At 48.1% G+C, this 22,270-nt stretch overlaps 2 protein-coding genes across 3 annotated transcripts in view; one reads left to right on the forward strand and one right to left on the reverse strand.

The window, feature by feature from the left end:
• HADHB (hydroxyacyl-CoA dehydrogenase trifunctional multienzyme complex subunit beta) overlaps positions 1-12,410 on the forward strand; it is a 65,282-nt gene extending 52,872 nt beyond the window's left edge. The window contains exons 13-16 of the mRNA XM_063914970.1: positions 2,787-2,874; positions 4,043-4,117; positions 4,227-4,391; positions 11,940-12,410. Coding sequence (XP_063771040.1) covers positions 2,787-2,874; positions 4,043-4,117; positions 4,227-4,391; positions 11,940-11,975 — 364 coding nt within the window. The 3' untranslated portion in view covers positions 11,976-12,410. The remainder of the gene's footprint in view (positions 1-2,786; positions 2,875-4,042; positions 4,118-4,226; positions 4,392-11,939) is intronic.
• Positions 12,411-12,416: 6 nt separating this feature from the next.
• The window catches only part of ADGRF3 (adhesion G protein-coupled receptor F3), an 88,665-nt gene continuing 78,811 nt past the window's right edge, over positions 12,417-22,270 (reverse strand). Inside the window, exons 11-13 of one of the 2 annotated variants that reach the window (XM_063914968.1) lie at positions 13,780-13,821; positions 13,544-13,630; positions 12,417-12,912 (exon numbers count right to left, since the gene is read on the reverse strand). In XM_063914968.1, the coding sequence (XP_063771038.1) occupies positions 12,856-12,912; positions 13,544-13,630; positions 13,780-13,821 (186 nt within the window). In that variant the 3' untranslated portion in view covers positions 12,417-12,855. Of the gene's footprint in view, positions 12,913-13,543; positions 13,631-13,779; positions 13,822-22,270 lie in introns of those variants that run through there. The other variant, XR_010175805.1, reaches the window with a different exon arrangement.

Consider the following 22,270-nt stretch of genomic DNA (forward strand, 5'->3'; position numbering starts at 1 on the left):
AGGAATGATTCTGGGCATAGTCCAGAAAAAGGTATTTCTCCTGGAGGGGAAAGCCAGGGAGTTATCCGACCTAGTCAGAAACCTCCTAAAACCAGGCCAAGTATCAGTGCATTAATGCACAGGAGGCCTGGGAAAAATGGTGGCTTCTTACGAAGCGATTCCATTCGGCAGATCTCACGCAAAACATTTTCAGGGAGATTTGCTGGACGAATGGTCCGGATCGCATCTTCAGATGCATCAGCGGATAACCCTGTCTCCAAGGACAAGGGTATCTCTTCTGTGGTGGTTGCAGGAGGCTCATCTACTGGAGGGCCGCAGATTCGGCATACAGGATTGGATCCTGGTGACCACGGACGCCAGCCTGAGAGGCTGGGGAGCAGTCACACAGGGAAGAAACTTCCAGGGAGTGTGGACGAGCCTGGAAAAGTCTCTTCACATAAACATTCTGGAACTAGGAGCAATCTACAATGCTCTAAACCAGGCGGAACCTCTGCTTCAAGGAAGACCGGTGTTGATCCAGTCGGACAACATCACGGCAGTCGCCCATGTAAACAGACAGGGCGGCACAAGAAGCAGGAGTGCAATGGCAGAAGCTGCCAGGATCCTTCGCTGGGCGGAGAATCACGTGATAGCAGTATTCATCCCGGGCGTGGACAACTGGGAAGCAGACTTCCTCAGCAGACACGATCTTCACCCGGGAGAGTGGGGACTTCATTCAGAAGTTTTCCTCATGATAATAAACCGTTGGGAAAAACCAATGGTGGACATGATGGCGTCTCGCCTCAACAAAAAACTGGACAGGTATTGCGCCAGGTCAAGAGATCCGCAGGCAATAGCTGTGGATGCGCTGGTAACACCTTGGGTGTACCAGTCGGTATATGTGTTTCCTCCTCTGCCTCTCATACCAAAGGTATTGAGGATTATACGGCAAAGAGGAGTAAGAACGATACTAGTGGCTCCGGATTGGCCAAGAAGGACTTGGTACCCGGAACTTCAAGAGATGGTCACGGACGATCCGTGGCCTCTACCTCTGAGAAGGGACCTGCCTCAGCAGGGTCCTTGTCTTTTTCAAGACTTACCGCGGCTGCGTTTGACGGCATGGCGGTTGAACGCCAGATTCTAAAAGAAAAAGGCATTCCTGAAGAAGTCATTCCTACCTTGATTAAGGCAAGGAAAGAAGTCACCGCAAAGCATTATCACCGCATTTGGCGGAAATATGTGGCATGGTGCGAGGGTCGGAATGCTCCGACGGAGGAATTTCAACTGGGTCGTTTCCTACATTTCCTGCAATCAGGATTGTCTATGGGTCTCAAATTGGGATCTATTAAGGTTCAAATTTCGGCCCTGTCTATATTCTTCCAAAAAGAATTGGCCTCAGTTCCTGAGGTCCAGACTTTTGTCAAAGGAGTACTGCATATACAGCCTCCTGTGGTGCCTCCGGTGGCACCGTGGGATCTAAATGTAGTTTTAGATTTCCTCAAATCCCATTGGTTTGAACCACTTAAGAAGGTGGATTTGAAATATCTCACATGGAAAGTGACTATGTTACTGGCCCTGGCTTCGGCCAGGAGAGTATCAGAACTGGCGGCTTTATCTTATAAAAGTCCTTATTTAATTTTCCATTCAGATAGGGCAGAGCTGCGGACGCGTCCGCATTTTCTCCCGAAGGTGGTGTCAGCGTTTCACCTGAACCAGCCTATTGTAGTGCCTGCGGCTACAAACGACTTGGAAGACTCCAAGTTGTTGGACGTTGTCAGAGCTTTAAAGATATACATTTCAAGGACGGCTGGAGTCAGAAAATCTGACTCGCTGTTTATACTGTATGCACCCAACAAGTTGGGTGCACCTGCTTCTAAGCAGTCGATTGCTCGTTGGATTTGTAACACGATTCAACTTGCACATTCTGTGGCAGGCCTACCACAGCCTAATTCTGTTAAGGCCCATTCCACAAGGAAGGTGGGCTCATCCTGGGCGGCTGCCCGAGGGGTCTCGGCATTACAACTCTGCCGAGCAGCTACGTGGTCAGGGGAGAACACGTTTGTAAAATTTTACAAATTTGATACCCTGGCAAAAGAGGACCTGGAGTTCTCTCATTCGGTGCTGCAGAGTCATCCGCACTCTCCCGCCCGTTTGGGAGCTTTGGTATAATCCCCATGGTCCTTTCAGGAACCCCAGCATCCACTTAGGACGATAGAGAAAATAAGAATTTACTTACCGATAATTCTATTTCTCGGAGTCCGTAGTGGATGCTGGGCGCCCATCCCAAGTGCGGATTATCTGCAAGACTTGTACATAGTTATTGTTAACTATTTCGGGTTATTTTGTTTAGGGAGCCATCTTTCAGAGGCTCCTCTGTTATCATACTGTTAACTGGGTTTAGATCACAAGTTGTACGGTGTGATTGGTGTGGCTGGTATGAGTCTTACCCGGGATTCAAAATCCTCCCTTATTGTGTACGCTCGTCCGGGCACAGTACCTAACTGGAGTCTGGAGGAGGGTCATAGGGGGAGGAGCCAGTGCACACCACCTGACCTGTAAAAGCTTTACTTTTTGTGCCCTGTCTCCTGCGGAGCCGCTATCCTCCATGGTCCTTTCAGGAACCCCAGCATCCACTACGGACTCCGAGAAATAGAATTATCGGTAAGTAAATTCTTATTTTTTGGAAATTAAATAAATGAACGTCAATGTGATGAAAGAGTGAATTGTCCTCTACATAGGAACATGAGTAAGTTTGCTGCCCAGTAGCCATCCTCCGCTGTCTGTAAACAGTGTATATTGTCTTTCAGCCCGACCTACGCTACCCCCAAAGTGCTGGAGAGGGCCGGGCTGACCCTGGCTGACATAGACGTCTTCGAGTTCCACGAAGCCTTCGCTGTAAGATAACACTTTCTGTATTCCTGTCTGTCACCCATTTCAATCTAGAATGTTAGTACATAATCTAGCAGTGCCTGGAATACAGTTTATTCTCAGTTGGTTATGAATGTGATATCGCCCAGATGGCGCATTTGTGGTTGTTTTCTGACGTTTCGCATCACTCGGCGGCTCATTTCCGGCGTTAACGCTGCAATTTCCTGACAAAGCTTCATAAGAGGCCTCTGTACAGCCAACGGGGCCGTCTGACAGCCGAAGTCTACACACACACTCACACCAAGAACCAATAATGAGCTGAAGGCTGCTGTACGCCAGGAAATGACCATATCGTATTCAAAACCGACTGAAAACAAACTATTACTTACACTTTCTGACTATGAGAATTCAATTGCAACCAGTAATTTACCATGGGCAGACTGATCCTCCTGGGGCAGTCCATTTAGCCCCGATGGCAGAACAATGCAGCACTTACTGGGACCGTGAAAACACATAGGCCCGTGAACTTATCCTAGATCCTGTGTGTTTTCACCTGAAAACAGGTACTTTTTTGGGTGTTAATTACGGGCTCTAATTGAATTGCCCCCCAAAAAAGTTGCAGTAAAGTCCTGTTTTTACTGCCTGAAAAATTACCGCGTACTATTGAATTCACCCTATGCACTAACATTTTGAATAGCCCTTACCATGCCTTTTGTTAACCTTTAAAATCTGGGAGTTTTTTCTGCCTCAGCCTGTATTTGGCAAAGCCAATGTTCCACCTTCCTTTTGTGTAACGTGAGCGCTGCCTGCGTCCTGTACACACACAGTGTCACATTGCGTCTGGTGTGGGCAGCAGGGGGCGCAGTTCTAGATCTCCGTGGAATCTGGCTGCCTCTAGTGCGTTTTACTCAGTGCTATGTAACAAAACAGAAATGAAGTGCAATCGGGGGCTGGCGGATGGGGTACCCGGTGAAAGCTTGCCAGCCACCCCTGTCACCCGCAAATGCTACGTTCATGTTCTAGGTGTGTTTCAGTATTAGATTTTGCTGGACTGGTCACTGTCCTAGATCCACACCCCATGCAGGGCGGACTGTAGGGAGGACTGCGACAGTACTACATTGTACACCCTCAGGCCTGCCTCTGAGTAATGCTCCGTCCTCTGATATGGAAAACTGAGTCTCTGTTCTGTCTCCAGGGGCAGATCATGGCCAACCTGAAAGCGATGGAGTCGGACTGGTTTGCACAGAACTACATGGGCCGGAAGAATAAGGTGGGTACGCCAGCCAGATGTACCGATGCCTACTGATCGGACAGCTCTAATCTGCTTTGTAGCCATTATTAAGTGAAGGTAACACGTGGAAACTGCTTGTGTTTCTCAGGTGGGCGCCCCTCCCCTGGAGAAGTTTAATTCTTGGGGTGGATCCCTGTCGCTGGGTCACCCATTTGGAGCTACCGGCTGCCGGCTGGTCATGGCTGCGGCTCACCGGCTGAAGAAAGAGGGAGGACAGTATGGGCTGGTGGCGGCCTGTGCCGCAGGAGGACAGGTGAGTGCGCCGTTGTGATACATTGGATTTCTGTTCCGCTGTGCCCAACGCGATCCAAGGACAAGGTCTCTAGCGCTATGTGGAGGCTGCTGATAAAGAAGGGGGAGGGGTATACAGTGCCCTCTAATACACTGTATAGGAACATTGTCTACTAGTTACCAGCCCGTCCAAAATGAGTGAACCTAAAACAGTCCTAAAAATAGTCATGTGTCTCGTGATGACCCAAAACTTACACTAAGGAGTACTATTTCCCAGTTAGATGTCTGGCATGAAAGCAGGGTGTCCCTCGGTGAGGATCTGCGTGATGAGAGGCCTCAGTCAGTCCCAGTGTGTGATATGCCGCTTAGCAGAAGAGGTGTTCCGGCGTGAGCTCACGTCGTGGCATTACCGCTGCTGCAGATGGCAGTAAGCTTGTAGCTGGGTCTTATGCACAGTAAACGGAGACCTCCAAAGTCTTGGTCAGTGACAGGTGGTCATTCTTACCACTAACGCGTTTCGCCTCTGATAGTCTCATTTGTTCTGTTGATTTGCTTGTAAATTACCCGTGTTACTCAGCGTGCGCATATTCTAGCGCAGCTGTGTACATGCAGTCCCCCCGTGCTGTTACAGCTCTGGAATAGTCTCCATCTGCCAGTACGCAGCATGGGAATTTATACAGTTACTGTAACACCGTCCATAAGTGCCTGTGACCGGCTTTCCTGCGGCGGCGTATTCCCCTGTAGTAGTAATACTCACTAGTGCCACCTGCAGGCCCTCTCTCCAGACTCCTAGTACTTTATGTATGGGGCTCTTGTTGCTGCGTGTTTATATCTGTAGCGGTTAGAGAAACGTCCTCGGCACCGGTCTGTGGGGGCAGGTGTACCGGCCATGTAGTAGTAGTGTCTTCTGTCTATGCACAATATAAGCATACATGATACAAAGTATAGGGTGCCGGAGAGGTTCTGACCTCTTAATAAGGGGACAAGGGAGTATCTTTTACTTAAAATGAATAAAGAAAAATCCTAATTGGTCCTTTTCGTTTACATTTGACATCACTACCTATAATGATAAATAATGACATTTGGGACTTACTTATTTGGCAAGTATATGGAATATAATCTATGTGGCTGCGCAGTCTGGGAATAGGGACATATCCCCCCCTGAGATCTGTGCCGATGCATTGTGATTGTGTTTTCTCTAACGTCCTAGTGGATGCTGGGGACTCCGTCAGGACCATGGGGATTAGCGGCTCCGCAGGAGACGGGGCACAAAAATAAAGCTTTAGGATCAGGTGGTGTGCACTGGCTCCTCCCCCTATGACCCTCCTCCAAGCCTCAGTTAGGTTTTTGTGCCCGTCCAAGCAGGGTGCAATCTAGGTGGCTCTCCTAAAGAGCTGCTTAGAAAAAGTTTTTAGGTTTTTTATTTTCAGTGAGTCCTGCTGGCAACAGGTTCACTGCAACGAGGGACTTAGGGGAGAGAAGTCAACTCACCTGCGTGCAGGATGGATTGGCTTCTTCGGCTACTGGACACCATTAGCTCCAGAGGGATCGAACACAGGCCCAGCCATGGAGTCCGGTCCCGGAGCCGCGCCGCCGACCCCCCTTGCAGATGCCGAAGATGGAAGAGGTCCAGAAGCAGGCGGCAGAAGACTTTTCAGTCTTCCTGAGGTAGCGCACAGCACTGCAGCTGTGCGCCATTGTTGTCAGCACACTTCACACAGCGGTCACGGAGGGTGCAGGGCGCTGGGGGGGCGCCCTGGGCAGCAATGTATAATACCTTTTTATGGCTAAAAAAGACATCACATATAGCCCTTGAGGCTATATGGATGTATTTAACCCCTGCCAGATCTCACAAACTCCGGAGAAGAGCCCGCCGAAATAGGGGGCGGTGCTTATTTTCCTCAGCACACAGCGCCATTTTCCTGCTCAGCTCCGCTGTGAGGAAGGCTCCCAGGACTCTCCCCTGCACTGCACTACAGAAACAGGGTAAAACAGAGAGGGGGGGCACTTTTTTTTGGCGATATTACTATATTTAAGCTGCTATAAGGATGCAACACTTATATAGGGTTGTTCCCATATATATTATAGCGCTTGGGTGTGTGCTGGCAAACTCTCCCTCTGTCTCCCCAAAGGGCTAGTGGGGTCCTGTCTTCAATAGAGCATTCCCTGTGTGTCTGCTGTGTGTCGGTACGTGTGTGTCGACATGTATGAGGACGATGTTGGTGTGGAGGCAGAGCAATTGCCGGTAATGGTGATGTCACCCCCCAGGGAGTCGACACCGGAATGGATGGCTTTGTTTATGGAATTACGTGATAATGTCAGCACATTACAAAAATCAGTTGACGACATGAGACGGCCGGAAAACCAGTTAGTACCTGCCCAGGCGTCTCAGACACCGTCAGGGGCTGTAAAACGCCCTTTACCTCAGTCGGTCGACACAGACCCAGACACGGACACTGAATCTAGTGTCGACGGTGAAGAAACAAACGTATTTTCCAGTAGGGCCACACGTTATATGATCACGGCAATGAAGGAGGCTTTGCATATCTCTGATACTACAAGTACCAGAAAAAGGGGTATTATGTGGGGGGTGAAAAAACTACCTGTAGTTTTTCCTGAATCAGAGGAATTGAATGATGTATGTGATGAAGCGTGGGTTAACCCAGATAGAAAAGTGCTAATTTCAAAAAAGTTATTGGCATTATACCCTTTCCCGCCAGAGGTTAGGGCGCGCTGGGAAACACCCCCTAAGGTGGATAAGGCGCTCACACGCTTATCAAAACAAGTGGCGTTACCGTCTCCTGATACGGCCGCCCTCAAGGATCCAGCTGATAGGAGGCTGGAAACTACCCTAAAAAGTATATACACACATACTGGTGTTATACTGCGACCAGCCATCGCCTCAGCCTGGATGTGCAGTGCTGGGGTGGTCTGGTCGGATTCCCTGACTGAAAATATTGATACCCTGGATAGGGACAGTATTTTACAGACTTTAGAGCAATTAAAGGATGCTTTTCTTTATATGCGAGATGCTCAGAGGGATATTTGCACTCTGGCATCGAGAGTAAGTGCGATGTCCATATCTGCCAGAAGAAGTTTATTGACACGACAGTGGTCAGGTGATGCGGATTCCAAGCGGCATATGGAAGTATTGCCGTATAAAGGGGAGGAATTATTTGGCGTCGGTCTATCGGATTTGGTGGCCACGGCAACTGCCGGGAAATCCACCTTTTTACCTCGGACCCCCTCCCAACAGAAAAAGACACCGTCTTTTCAGCCGCAGTCCTTTCGGTCCTATAAGAAGCGGGCAAAAGGACAGTCATATCTGCCCCGAGGCAGAGGAAAGGGTAAGAGAGGGCAGCAAGCAGCTCCTTCCCAGGAACAGAAGCCCTCCGCGGGTTCTGCAAAGCCCTCAGCATGACGCTGGGGCTTTACAAGCGGACTCAGGAACGGTGGGGGGTCGACTCAAGAATTTCAGCGCGCAGTGGGCTTGCTCACAGGTGGACCCCTGGATCCTGCAGGTAGTATCTCAGGGTTACAGGTTGGAATTCGAGAAGTCTCCCCCTCGCCGGTTCCTAAAGTCTGCTTTGCCAACGTCTCCCTCAGACAGGGCGACGGTATTGGAAGCCATTCACAAGCTGTTTTCTCAGCAGGTGATAGTCAAGGTACCCCTCCTACAACAGGAAAAGGGGTATTACTCCACGCTATTTGTGGTACCGAAGCCGGACGGCTCGGTAAGACCTATTCTAAATCTGAAATCTTTGAACCTGTACATACAAAAATTCAAGTTCAAGATGGAATCACTCAGAGCAGTGATAGCGAATCTGGAAGAAGGGGACTTTATGGTGTCCCTGGACATAAAAGATGCTTACCTGCATGTCCCAATTTGCCCTTCACATCAAGGGTACCTCAGGTTCGTGGTGCAAAACTGTCATTATCAGTTTCAGACGCTGCCGTTTGGATTGTCCACGGCACCTCGGGTCTTTACCAAGGTAATGGCCGAAATGATGATTCTTCTGCGAAGAAGAGGCATATTAATTATCCCTTACTTGGACGATCTCCTGATAAGGGCAAGGTCCAGAGAACAGCTGGAGGACGGAGTAGCACTAACCCAAGTAGTGCTGCAACAACACGGGTGGATTCTGAATTTTCCAAAATCTCAGTTGACCCCGACAACACGTCTGCTGTTCCTGGGAATGATTCTGGACACGGTTCAGAAAAAGGTGTTTCTTCCGGAGGAGAAAGCCAAGGAGTTATCCGAACTTGTCAGGAACCTCCTAAAACCAGGAAAAGTGTCTGTGCATCAATGCACAAGAGTCCTGAGAAAGATGGTGGCTTCTTACGAAGCAATCCCATTCGGCAGATTCCACGCACGAACTTTTCAGTGGGATCTGCTGGACAAATGGTCCGGATCGCATCTGCAGATGCATCAGCGGATAACCTTGTCGCCACGGACAAGGGTGTCTCTTCTGTGGTGGTTACAGAGTGCTCATCTGTTAGAAGGCCGCAGATTCGGCATACAGGACTGGGTCCTGGTGACCACGGATGCCAGTCTGAGAGGCTGGGGAGCGGTCACACAGGGAAGAAACTTCCAGGGAGTATGGTCAAGCCTGGAGATGTCTCTTCACATAAATATACTGGAGCTAAGAGCGATTTACAATGCTCTAAGCCTGGCAAAACCCCTGCTTCAGGGTCAGCCGGTGTTGATCCAGTCGGACAACATCACGGCAGTCGCCCACGTAAACAGACAGGGCGGCACAAGAAGCAGGAGAGCAATGGCAGAAGCTGCAAGGATTCTTCGCTGGGCGGAAGATCATGTGATAGCACTGTCAGCAGTGTTCATTCCGGGAGTGGACAACTGGGAAGCAGACTTCCTCAGCAGACACGATCTACACCCGGGAGAGTGGGGACTTCATCCAGAAGTCTTCCACATGATTGTGAACCGTTGGGAAAAACCAAGGGTGGATATGATGGCGTCTCGCCTCAACAAAAAACTGGACAGGTATTGCGCCAGGTCAAGAGACCCTCAGGCAATAGCTGTGGACGCTCTGGTAACACCGTGGGTGTTCCAGTCAGTGTATGTGTTTCCTCCTCTGCCTCTCATACCCAAAGTACTGAGAATTATACGGCAAAGGGGAGTAAGAACGATACTCGTGGCTCCGGATTGGCCAAGAAGAACTTGGTACCCGGAACTTCAGGAGATGCTCACGGAAAATCCGTGGCCTCTACCTCTAAGACGGGACCTGATTCAGCAGGGACCGTGTCTATTCCAAGACTTACCGCGGCTGCGTTTGACGGCGTGGCGGTTGAACGCCGAATTCTAAGGGAAAAAGGCATTCCAGAAGAGGTCATTCCTACACTGGTTAAAGCCAGGAAGGAGGTGACTGCACAACATTATCACCGCATTTGGAGAAAATATGTTGCGTGGTGTGAGGCCAGGAAGGCCCCCACGGAGGAATTTCAATTGGGTCGATTCCTACATTTCCTACAAACAGGATTGTCTATGGGCCTCAAGTTGGGGTCCATTAAGGTTCAAATTTCGGCCCTGTCGATTTTCTTCCAGAAAGAATTGGCTTCAGTTCCTGAAGTCCAGACTTTTGTAAAAGGAGTACTACATATACAGCCCCCGGTTGTGCCCCCAGTGGCTCCGTGGGACCTTAATGTAGTTTTGGATTTTCTCAAATCCCATTGGTTTGAGCCACTCAAATCGGCGGATTTGAAATATCTTACATGGAAAGTAACCATGCTACTGGCCCTGGCTTCAGCCAGGAGAGTGTCAGAATTGGCGGCTTTATCGTATAAAAGCCCATATCTGATTTTCCATTCGGACAGGGCAGAACTGCGGACGCGTCCTCATTTTCTGCCTAAGGTGGTGTCAGCGTTTCACCTGAACCAGCCTATTGTGGTGCCTGCGGCTACTAGCGATTTGGAGGATTCCAAGTTGCTGGACGTTGTCAGGGCATTGAAAATATATATTTCAAGGACGGCTGGAGTCAGAAAATCTGACTCGCTGTTTATACTGTATGCACCCAACAAGCTGGGTGCTCCTGCTTCTAAGCAGACGATTGCTCGTTGGATTTGTAGCACAATTCAACTTGCACATTCTGTGGCAGGCCTGCCACAGCCTAAATCTGTCAAGGCCCATTCCACAAGGAAGGTGGGCTCATCCTGGGCGGCTGCCCGAGGGGTCTCGGCATTACAACTCTGCCGAGCAGCTACGTGGTCGGGGGAGAACACGTTTGTAAAATTCTACAAATTTGATACCCTGGCTAAAGAGGACCTGGAGTTCTCTCATTCGGTGCTGCAGAGTCATCCGCACTCTCCCGCCCGTTTGGGAGCTTTGGTATAATCCCCATGGTCCTGACGGAGTCCCCAGCATCCACTAGGACGTTAGAGAAAATAAGATTTTACTTACCGATAAATCTATTTCTCGTAGTCCGTAGTGGATGCTGGGCGCCCATCCCAAGTGCGGATTGTCTGCAATACTTGTACATAGTTATTGTTACAAAAAAATCGGGTTGTTTCTTGTTGTGAGCCGTCTGTTCAGAGGCTCCTACGTTGTCATACTGTTAACTGGGTTCAGATCACAAGTTGTACGGTGTGATTGGTGTGATTGGTGTGGCTGGTATGAGTCTTACCCGGGATTCAAAATCCTTCCTTATTGTGTACGCTCGTCCGGGCACAGTATCCTAACTGAGGCTTGGAGGAGGGTCATAGGGGGAGGAGCCAGTGCACACCACCTGATCCTAAAGCTTTATTTTTGTGCCCTGTCTCCTGCGGAGCCGCTAATCCCCATGGTCCTGACGGAGTCCCCAGCATCCACTACGGACTACGAGAAATAGATTTATCGGTAAGTAAAATCTTATTTTTTCTTTTTTCAAACTGGACTTGTATCTGATAATAATCTGGAATTCATGAATATTTGGTTATTATGGGGCTGAATATAAAGCCAGTAACTTTTCACCTGTACACACCTTGCAGCGCTGCAGGTGGGGGCAGATGTAACGTGCAGGTAGGGGCTATCTCAGATCCTAAATTGCAGAGTACACACTGGGTGATATATATCCTGCGTTCGAGCGCACGGCTGGTATATCGTGAGCCCCTCGATGGGTGTACCCCCCAATATGTCTGTAAACGATGTAAATAAGACATATCGCATTGGCTGCGCAGCCCGTACACTTGCTGCACGGACCTCCGTCGCAGCTGGGTGGGCAAATTCAAGGCCGGCCCAGCTAGATAAGAGGGCGACACATTGAGCAGCTGATTTGCGGATTGAGGCAAGTGTACACACCAATCTGTTGTTTTGACTGCGGGTTCACTGACCTGTCTAGTGTACATCCAGCTTAAGAATATATCTACCAGTATTTACCCTGCAAGCAGAATAACAATTCTTTCCAGCGTTGCAGTGCGGCAGGGATTGTCCAGGGGCAGAGTTACTTGTTCTTGCTTTGCTCCCTACTCGGATCTAGTCCCTATGTGACGTCACTTGGTCCTAGTGTGTACATGTTTGTGTCTTATAATTGTTTGTTTGTTGACGGATAATTTTCTTTTTTTCCTTTTCCTTTTTTAGGGACACGGAATGATTGTAGAACTATACCCCCAGTAATCCGAAGCTTCATGTAACGTACCAGCCTTAATCGCCAGAGCAATGCACTAATAACTCACAATGTGTCCCTCCAGCTGAGGATAGTCTCGCAGCACTGTAAATATTTTTAGTTGCCTTGTCTGTTGTTTGAAAATGAATTGCTGATTTGTACGGCGCGCACACTGCAGGCGCTGCTGGCGCCCCCCGCGGTCTAACCCTGAGGCGGTCCCGCGATTCTTTATGCTGCATGGAAGGAACGGGCACTTATCCTGGTGCAAGTTTTATAAAACCCGCAGAACACACGCGTGTCTGAGAATGAGCTTGTACGTTAATGAATAACAGTTTTGATAACCAAGTGTGTTGCAGCTCCCCCCTGCCAGGAGGTGAGATAACCAGAATACAGCATTTAAGAGTTAATAAAAACATAAATTAATAAAAAAATAAGTAATTTGTTAATTGTGCCTTGGTTTTATTATGCAAAAGTAGGTTCCAATGCGGACTAAGAACTATATTTTTGTGTCACCCACTGGCCGTCACTGTAGGTCACACTTTGCAATAGGATGCACAGAACTTTCCATTTGCTTGTGGCTGTGTAATAGTTTTATTCAGCCGGTGTGTCTAGGTCTTTACAACTACCACCAGGTCACACCTGTATATTAGAGGACAGGTAGTTCCACCTGTAGCTAAGAAGGAGCCATTTTATCTGAGGTCAACACTGGTTTATAATGTTTCTCCAGTGGAATTTGCACACAATAAAAGATTACACATCTCTCCCACACACACTCTTCCGTCATTATCTCATATCCGTCTTTTAGCCGCAAAGGTCCCCGCATTGTACACCAGGCAGCCAGGACTGTGGGCACCAGGATGCCAGTAATAGTGCTCGATATCTGCAGTCATGTCAGTGGTTTCCTATCGATCTGTAAGTCTCCACACTTTCCTGCTCATTGCTGGAGTCCTGCGAAGATGATGGAAGACAAAACAAGCCGTGTCACTTTACATCTTGCTTCCGTGATGCACAAAGAAACATATCTGGGCTTATGTATGGGAGTGAGAATACATCTGAATGGTGGTCTCTGACCTATTCTTGCCTGTAATCGTAAAACAGAATTCTAGCCTGACCCCGAAGGACAAAGACCTGCCTCAAGGATATTAGTGTCTCTTGTGCCCGTCATTCTTTAGGTACCACCTCTGCGTCTCTGTAACAACTTATTATTGTCTTGCTGGAGAAGGGTTTGATGGGGCGATTCGTGGCCTGACCACTGTTACATTGAGAGCATTGAACGGCTGCCACAAGCTGTATGGTGTGGTAAAACCCACTGCCCCTCCGTGTTGGAGAATTGACAGAGTTAACAGAGGGGTGACTACAGGGTGAACAAAGGTGGGCCAAGTCTAAGTGGCTGGTCCACAGGGGTAGGAGCGAACAGGCTGGTGATTATGTTCTGATCCTCGGTTCCTCAGTGCTACAGAATTTCAGGAAACTAATCAGAATACAATATCAAGTCGTCTTTCAGGATAGACGTAATTATGGACATAAGGGCTAAGCGAGCTGCAGATAACTTATCTCAGATAGCTGGCGGTGTCCTTACCAGTCTGTAGGAGTTCCCCTCGCAGCAGGCCATAAAAGGGAACACCTTTTGGAGTTTTCTAAATCTTTTGGAAATCGCTGCCATCACCTATTGGGAAAATAAATATATTATGCACACCCCTTACATAAGATGTGGTGGGGTTACTCTGCGGCTGTAATTGAGGGGAGCTTAGTCCGTTTTCCTCATAGTCATGTTTAGATGTTATCACTAGACAGAAGCCCAATTTAGTCGCTCACCTTTTTGTCCAAGAGACATCCAACTAGAGCGATGAAGACTCCCTGAGGAAAGCAAGAGGGATACGCCGTTAGACTGTAAGAAATCCTTTTCATCTATTGTGTAGGATACAATGTTATATTGCGCCCTGGTTTTTGTATACTAAGGCCCATTCTGGGGAAACATTCTCCGCCAGCTCAATCACTGAGGACCACAAACTGGTGTCCGAGGGCTCAGTCTCTAAAAATGTATACATAAAAATTGGGCTTTTGATGGTTGGGTCTTTTCAATGTGGGGGTTATGTAGCAAATAATTAATAAGCTCTAAATTTGGTGCAGTAACTAATCCAGAAGAGTGATCATTTGGCGGGGAAATTAACCAAAACTACTTCAACTCTGCTACAGTTGGGTGTGAATGATCAGATCGACCGGAAAGGGATGAAAGCAGATGGTCGACTGCGAATAAGTCAACAGGGTCTGAAGGTTGACTGTTTCGAAAATGGTTGACATTGACTTAGACCGACAGGTTCAAATGTTCGATAAAAACTGTGTGTTTATGTTTTAGGCCAACCCAAACACTTCCCCGAGTGCCTAACCCTACAAATCATGAAGAACCATGCGTCGACATGGTTTTGTGGCAACTAAATCTATTGAATAAAATATGTAAGAATTCAGAAAACACAGTGCTGGGTGTGATCTGCGGAGCTCGCACTCGCGCAGCCGTGGGCCCCAAGAATAATTCAGCCGCAAAAAAGAACACTATGTATATTTAAATACACCGAAAACACTAAAAATTCTTGTAAAAATGTATAATTGTGCTGAGCACCTATAACCAATCGTATGCAGCTCCCAGTAGAGTAATCTGATTGAGGTTTACAAAAAATAGAATATATAAAATTTATTATATATACACAATATTAAAATTTTTTATTAAAACATTCCTTATAAAAGCACCCTTAATATAGTACCAGTATAGCCGGCAAATTACATCAATTAATAGTAATATATCTTATAACAAATTATTTGTATAGCTGCCAAATTGTACTTAGGGGGTAATTCTGAGTTGATCGCAGCAGCAAATTTGTTAGCAGTTGGGCAAAACCATGTGTACTGCAGGGGGGGCAGATGTAACATGTGCAGGGAGAGTTAGATTTGTTATTTTGTTTCTGTGCAGGGTAAATACTGGCTGCTTTATTTTTACACTGCAATTTAGATTTCAGGATGAACGTACTCCACCCAAATCAAACTCTCTCTGCACATGTTACATCTGCCCCACCTGCAGTGCACATGGTTTTGCCTAACTGCTAACAAATTTGCTGCTGCGATCAACTGAATTAGGCCCTTAGTCCACCCATATTTTTGTAGGACAGCGCCGTGCTCCACCTCTTAGTAAGCCTTGTACTTATTTTTACTAGTGGGCCCAGACAGTCCCTAGATAAAAGATAACTAGTATGCAGACTCCTCTAGACTCAGTTCATAAAAGCAATAGTTGCACACACAGGTGAAAGAACTTGTACTCCGGTATTCACTTAGCAAGTGTCCGGGAAATGACTACCTGTTCCAAGTGCAATACAGAGTCTGTAGCAGCAAGGAGAACAGTGTTCCGTGTGAGACGTCAGTCGGGCAGCAACGAGAGAGAGTGTTGTCCGGTGGTGGGCAGCGTTTCCAAGGTCAAACTGGTATAGAAGTCGGGTGAGGATCCTCTCCGACTGACGTCTCACACGGAACACCGCTCTCCTTGATGCTATGGACTCTATTGCACTTGGAACAGGTAGTCATTACCTATATGTATGTGTTTCCTCCTCTTCCTCTCTTACCCAAGGTGTTGAGGATAATAAGAAAAAGAGTGAGAACAATTCTCATTGTTCCAGATTGGCCACGAAGGACCTGGTATCCGGATCTGCAGGAAATGCTCACACAAGATCCGTGGCCTCTTCCTCTAAGGCAGGACCTGTTACAACAAGGTCCCTGTCTGTTCCAAGACTTACCGCTGCTGCGTTTGACGGCATGGTGGTTGAACACCGGATCCTAGCGGAAAAAGGTATTCCGGGTGAGGTCATTCCTACGCTAATAAAGGCTAGGAAGGACATGACATCTAAACATTATCACCGAATATGGAGAAAATATGTTTCTTGGTGTGAGGCCAGGAATGCTCCTATGGAAGAATTTCACCTGGGCTGTTTTCTTCACTTCCTACAAACTGTAGTGAATTTGAGCCTAAAATTAGGCTCCATTAAAGTTCAGATTTTCTTTCAAAAGGAATTGGCCTCATTACCTGAAGTACAGACTTTTGTGAAGGGAGTACTGCATATTCATCCTCCTTTTGTACCTCCGGTGGCGCCTTGGGACCTTATTGTGGTGTTAAGTTTTCTGAAGTCACATTGGTTTGAGCCACTTAAGACAGTGGAGTTAAAATATCTCACCTGGAAGGTGGTCATGTTGTTAGCCTTGGCTTCGGCTAGGCAAGTTTCGGAATTGGCGGCTTTATCACATAAAAGCCCCTATCTGGTTTTCCATATGGATAGAGCGGAATTGCGGACCCATCCTCAATTCCTGCCCAAGGTGGTCTCGTCCTTTCATGTGAACCAACCTATTGTCGTGCCTGTGGCTATGCGTGACTTGGAGGATTCCGAGTCCCTTGATGTGGTCAGGGCTTTGAAAATTTACGTGGCCAGAACGGCTAGGATCAGAAAAACAGAAGCACTGTTTGTCCTGTATGCAGCCAACAAGGTTGGCGGCCCTGCTTCAAAGCAGACTATTGCTCGCTGGATCTGTAACATGATTCAGCAGGCGCATTCTACGGCAGGATTGCCGTTACCAAAATCTGTTAAGGCCCATTCCACTAGGAAGGTGGGCTCTTCTTGGGCGGCTGCCCGAGGGAACTCTGCACTACAGCTGTGCCGAGCTGCTACTTGGTCGGGGTCAAACACCTTTGCAAAGTTCTATAAGTTTGATACCCTGGCTGAGGAGGACCTCCTGTTTGCTCAATCGGTGCTGCAGAGTCATCCGCACTCTCCCGCCCGTTTGGGAGCTTTGGTATAATCCCCATGGTCCTTACGGAGTCCCAGTATCCTCTAGGACGTTTGAGAAAATAAGATTTTCTCTAACGTCCTAGTGGATGCTGGGGACTCCGTCAGGACCATGGGGAATAGCGGGCTCCGCAGGAGACAGGGCACATCTAAAAAAGCTTTTAGGTCACATGGTGTGTACTGGCTCCTCCCCCTATGACCCTCCTCCAAGCCTCAGTTAGGTTTTTGTGCCCGTCCGAGAGGGTGCAATCTAGGTGGCTCTCTTAAAGAGCTGTTTAGAAAAGTTTTTTTTTAGGTTTCTAATCAGTGATTCCTGCTGGCGACAGGATCACTGCAACGAGGGACTTAGGGGAGAGACTTGCAACTCACCTGCGTGCAGGAGGATTGAAGCTTTAGGCTACTGGACACTGAGCTCCAGAGGGAGTCGGAACACAGGTCAGCCTGGGGTTCGTCCCGGAGCCGCGCCGCCGATCCCCCTTACAGACGCTGAAGAACGGCAGAACGGAGGTCCGGAAACAGGCGGCAGAAGACTCCTCAGTCTTCATGAAGGTAGCGCACAGCACTGCAGCTGTGCGCCATTGTTGCTACACGGCTCACTGATCTCGGTCACGGAGGGTGCAGGGCGCTGCTGGGGGCGCCCTGGGCAGCAATATAGATTACCTTAGAGGCAAATAAATACATCACATATAGCCATTAAGGCTATATGTATGTATTTAACCCAGGCCAGTTTTCCTAATAACCGGGAGAAAAGCCCGCCGTGAAAGGGGCGGAGCTTATTCTCCTCAGCACTCAGCGCCATTTTCCTGACCAGCTCCGCTGGTGAGGAAGGCTCCCACTCTCCCCTGCACTACAGAAACAGGGTTAAAGAGAAGGGGGGCATAAAATGGCGATATAATTATATATTAAGAGCCCATATATAGAAACAACACCTTCTAGGGTTGTTATATACATTATGGCGCTTTTGGTGTGTGCTGGCAAACTCTCCCTCTGTCTCCCCAAAGGGCTAGTGGGTCCTGTCCTCTATCAGAGCATTCCCTGTATGTGTGTGCTGTAGGTCGGTACGTGTGTGTCGACATGTATGAGGAAAATGTTGGTGAGGAGACGGAGAAAATTGCCTGTAATGGTGATGTCACTCTCTAGGGAGTCGACACCAGAATGGATGGCTTACTTATGGAATTACGTGATAATGTCAACACGCTGCAAGCCGGTTGACGACATGAGACAGCCGGCGGACAAATTAGTATCGGTCCAGGCGTCTCAGACACCGTCAGGGGCTTGTAAAAACGCCCATTTACCTCAGTCGGTCGACTGACACGGACACTGACCCCAGTGTCGACGGTGAAGAAACAAACGTATTTTTCCTTTAGGGCCACAAGTTACATGTTAAGGGCAATGAAGGAGGTGTTACGTATTTCTGATACCACAAGTACCACAAATAAGGGTATTTTGTAGGGTGGGAATAAACTACTTGTAGTTTTGCCTGAATCAGATAAATTAAATGAAGTGTGTGATGATACGTGGGGTTCCTCCGACAGAAAGTTATGGGCGGTATACCCTTTTTTTCCCGCCAGTAGTAAGGGCGAGTTGGAAAACACACCTTAGGGTGGACAAGGCGCTCACACGCTTATAAAAAACATGGCGTTACCGTTTCCAGATACGGCCGCCCTCAAGGAGCCAGCTGATAGGAAGCTGGAAAATATCATAACAGTATATACACACATACTGGTGTTATACTACGACCAGCAATCGCCTCAGCCTGGATGTGCAGCGCTGAGGGGGCTTGGTCGGATTTCCTGACTGAAAATTTTGATACCCTTGACAGGGACAGGATTTTATTGTCTATAGAGCATTTTAAGGATGCATTTCTATATATGTGTGATGCGCAGAGGCATATTTGCATTCTGGCATCAAGAGTAAATGTGATGTACATATCTGCCAGACGAAGACACGACAGTGGTCAGGTGAGGCAGATTCCAGACGGCATATGGAAGTATTGCCGTATAAAGGGGCGGTCCATTGGACCTGGTGGCCATGGCAACAGCTGAAAAATCCACCTTTTGTTACCCCGAGTCACATATTGGCAGAAAAGGACACAGTCTTTTCAGTCTCAGTCCTTTCGTCCCCATACGGGCAGGCGGGCGAAGGCCAGTCATATCTGCCCAGGGGGAGAGGAAAGGGAAGAAGACTGCAGCAAGCAGCTCATTCCCAGGAACAGAAGCTCCTCACGGCTTCTGCCAAGTCCGCAGCATAACGCTGGGGCCGTACAAGCGGACTCAGGTGCGGTAGGGGGTCATCTCAAGAGTTTCAGCAACACTCGCAAGGGAACTCCGGGATCCTACATGTAATATCCCAGGTGTACATTGGAAATTCGAGACGTCTCCCCCTCACACAATTCACAGGCTGTATTCCCAGCAGGTGATAATCAAAGGACCCTTCTTACAACAAGGAAGGGGGTAGTATTCCACACTATATTGTGGTACTGAAGCCAACCGGCTCGGTGAGATCTGAAATATTTGAACACTTACATACAAGCGTTCAAATCAAGATGGAGTCACTCGGAGCAGTGATAGCGAACCAGGAAGAAGGGGACGATATGATGTCACTGGATATCAGGGACGTTTACCTACAGGTCCAAATTTGCCCTTCTCACCAAGGGTACTTCAGGTTCCTGGTACAGAACTGTCACTATCAGTTCAGACGCTGCCGTTTGGATTGTCCACGGCGCCCCGGGTCTTTACCAAGGTAATGGCCGGAATGATGATTTTTCTTAAAAGAAACATGGACGCTTTCCTGATAAGGGCAAGGTCCAGAGAACAGTTGGAGGTCGGAGTAGCACTATCTTAAGTAGTTCTACGACAGCACGAGTGGATTCTAAATATTCCAAAATCGCAGCTTTTTCCGACGACACGTCTACTGTTCCTAGGGAAGATTCTGGACACAGTCCAGAAAAACGTGTTTCTCCCAGTGGAGAAAACCAGGGAGTTATCCGAGCTAATCGGGATCCTCCTAAAACCAGGAAAAGTGTCAGTGCATCATTGCACAAGAGTCCTGGTAAAAATGGTGGCTTATTACGAAGCAATTCCATTCGGCAGATTTCCCGCAAGAACTCTTCAGTGGGATCTGCTGGACAAATGGTCCGGATCGCATCCTCAGATGCATCAGCGGATAACCCTATATCCAAGGAAAAGGGTGTCTCTCCTGTGGTGATTACAGAGTGCTCATCTTCTAGAGGGCCGCAGATTCGGCATTCAGGATTGGATGCCGGTGACCACGGAGGCCAGCCTGAGAGGCTGGGGAACAGTCACACAGGGAAAAAATTTCCAGGGAAGTGTGATTAAGTCTGGAGAATTCTCTCCGCATAAATAAGCTTAGAGCAATTTTATAATGCTCTAAACTTAGCTAGACCTCTGCTTCAAGGTCAGCCGGTATTGATCCAGTGGGATAACATCACGGCAGTCGCCCACGTAAACAGAAGGGCGGCACAAGAAGCAGGAGGGCAGTGAAAACTGCAAGGATTTTTCGCTAGGCGGAAAATCATGTGATAGCACTGTCAGCAGTGTTCTTTCCGGGAGTGGACGACTGGGAAGCAGACTTCCTCAGCAGGCATGACCTCCACCCGGGAGAGTGGAAACTTCATAGGGAAGTTTTTCAACATGATTGTGGACCGTTGGCAAAGACCAAAGGTGGACATGATGGCGTCCCGCCCGAACAAAAAACGGGACAGGTATTCCGCCAGGTCATGAGACCTTCAGGCGATAGCTGTGGATGTTCTGGTAACACCGTGGGTGTACCAGTCTGTGTATGTGTTCCCTCCTCTGTTTCTCATAACCAGGGTATTGAGAATTATAAGACATAGAGGAGAATGAACTATACTAGTGGCTCCGGATTGGCCAAGAGGGACTTGGTACCCGGAACTTCAAGAAATGCTCACAGAGGACTAAGGGCCTGGGGAGCTAAGAAGGGACTTGATTCAGCAAGTACCATGTCTATTCCAAGACTTACCGCGGCTGCGTTTGACGGCATGGCGGTTGAATGCCGGATCCTGAGGGGAAAAGGCATTCCATAAGAGGTCATACCTACCCTGGTCAAAGCCAGGAAGGAGGTGACCGCACAACGTCATCACCACATGTGGTGAAAATATGTTGCGTGGGTGAGGCCAGGAAGGCTCCACGACGGAAATTCAACTAGGTCGATTTCTACACTTCCTGAAAACAGGAGTGTTTTGGACCTCAAATGGGGGTTCATTAACATTTAAATTTCGGCCCTGTAGATTTTCTTCCAGAAAGAATTGACTTCAGTTCCTGAAGTCCAGATTGTGAAGGATGTATTGCATATACAGCTTTTTTGTGCCCCTAGGGGCACCGTGAGATCTCAACATAGTGTTGGGATTTCTTAAAATCATATTGGTTTGAACCGCTCAAATCTGTGGATTTGAAATATCTCACATGGAAAGTGACCATGCTGTTGACAAATATCTCACATGGGAAGTGACCATGTTGTTAGCCCTGGCCTCGGCCAGGCGATTGTCAGAATGGGCGGCTTTGTCTTACAAAAGCCCATATTAAAATTTTCCATTTGAACAGGACAGAACTGGGACTCGTCTCCAGTTTCTTCATAAAGGGGTGTCAGCGTTTTCACCTGAAACAACCTCTTGTGGTGCCTGCGGCTACTAGGGACTTGGAGGACTCCAAGTTACTAGACGTGGTCAGGGCCCTAAAAATATATATATATATATATATATATATATATATATATATATAGTTAGGACGGCTGGAGTCAGAAAGTCTGACTTGCTGTTTATACTGTATACACCCAACAAGCTGGGTGCTCATGCTTCTAAGCAGTCTATTGCACGCTGGATTTGTAGTACAATTCAGCTTGCACATTCTGTGGCAGGCCTGCCACAGACGAAATATGTAGATGCCCATTCCACAAGGAAGGTGGGCTCATCCTGGGCGGCTGCCCGAGGAGTCTCGGCATTACAACTTTGCCGAGCAGCTACGTGGTCAGGGGAGAACACGTTTGTAAAATTTTACAGATTTTGATACTCTGGCTAAGGAGGACCTGGAGTTCTCTCATTCGGTGCTGCAGAGTCATCCGCACTCTCCCGCCCGTTTGGGAGCTTTGGTATAATCCCCATGGTCCTGACGGAGTCCCCAGCATCCACTAGGACGTTAGAGAAAATAAGAATTTACTTACCGATAATTCTATTTCTCGTAGTCCGTAGTGGATGCTGGGCGCCCATCCCAAGTGCGGATTGTCTGCAATGCTTGTACATAGTTATTGTTACAAAAATCGGGTTATTACTATTGTTGTGAGCCATCTTTTCGGAGGCTACTTCGTTTTGTTATCATACTGTTAACTGGGTTCAGATCACAAGTTGTACGGTGTGATTGGTGTGGCTGGTATGAGTCTTACCCGGGATTCAAGATCCTTCCTTATTGTGTACCCTCGTCCGGGCACAGTACCTAACTGAGGCTTGGAGG

The sequence above is a fragment of the Pseudophryne corroboree genome, chromosome 4 (assembly GCF_028390025.1).
Source record: "Pseudophryne corroboree isolate aPseCor3 chromosome 4, aPseCor3.hap2, whole genome shotgun sequence".
NCBI classification, from domain to species: Eukaryota; Metazoa; Chordata; class Amphibia; order Anura; family Myobatrachidae; genus Pseudophryne; species Pseudophryne corroboree.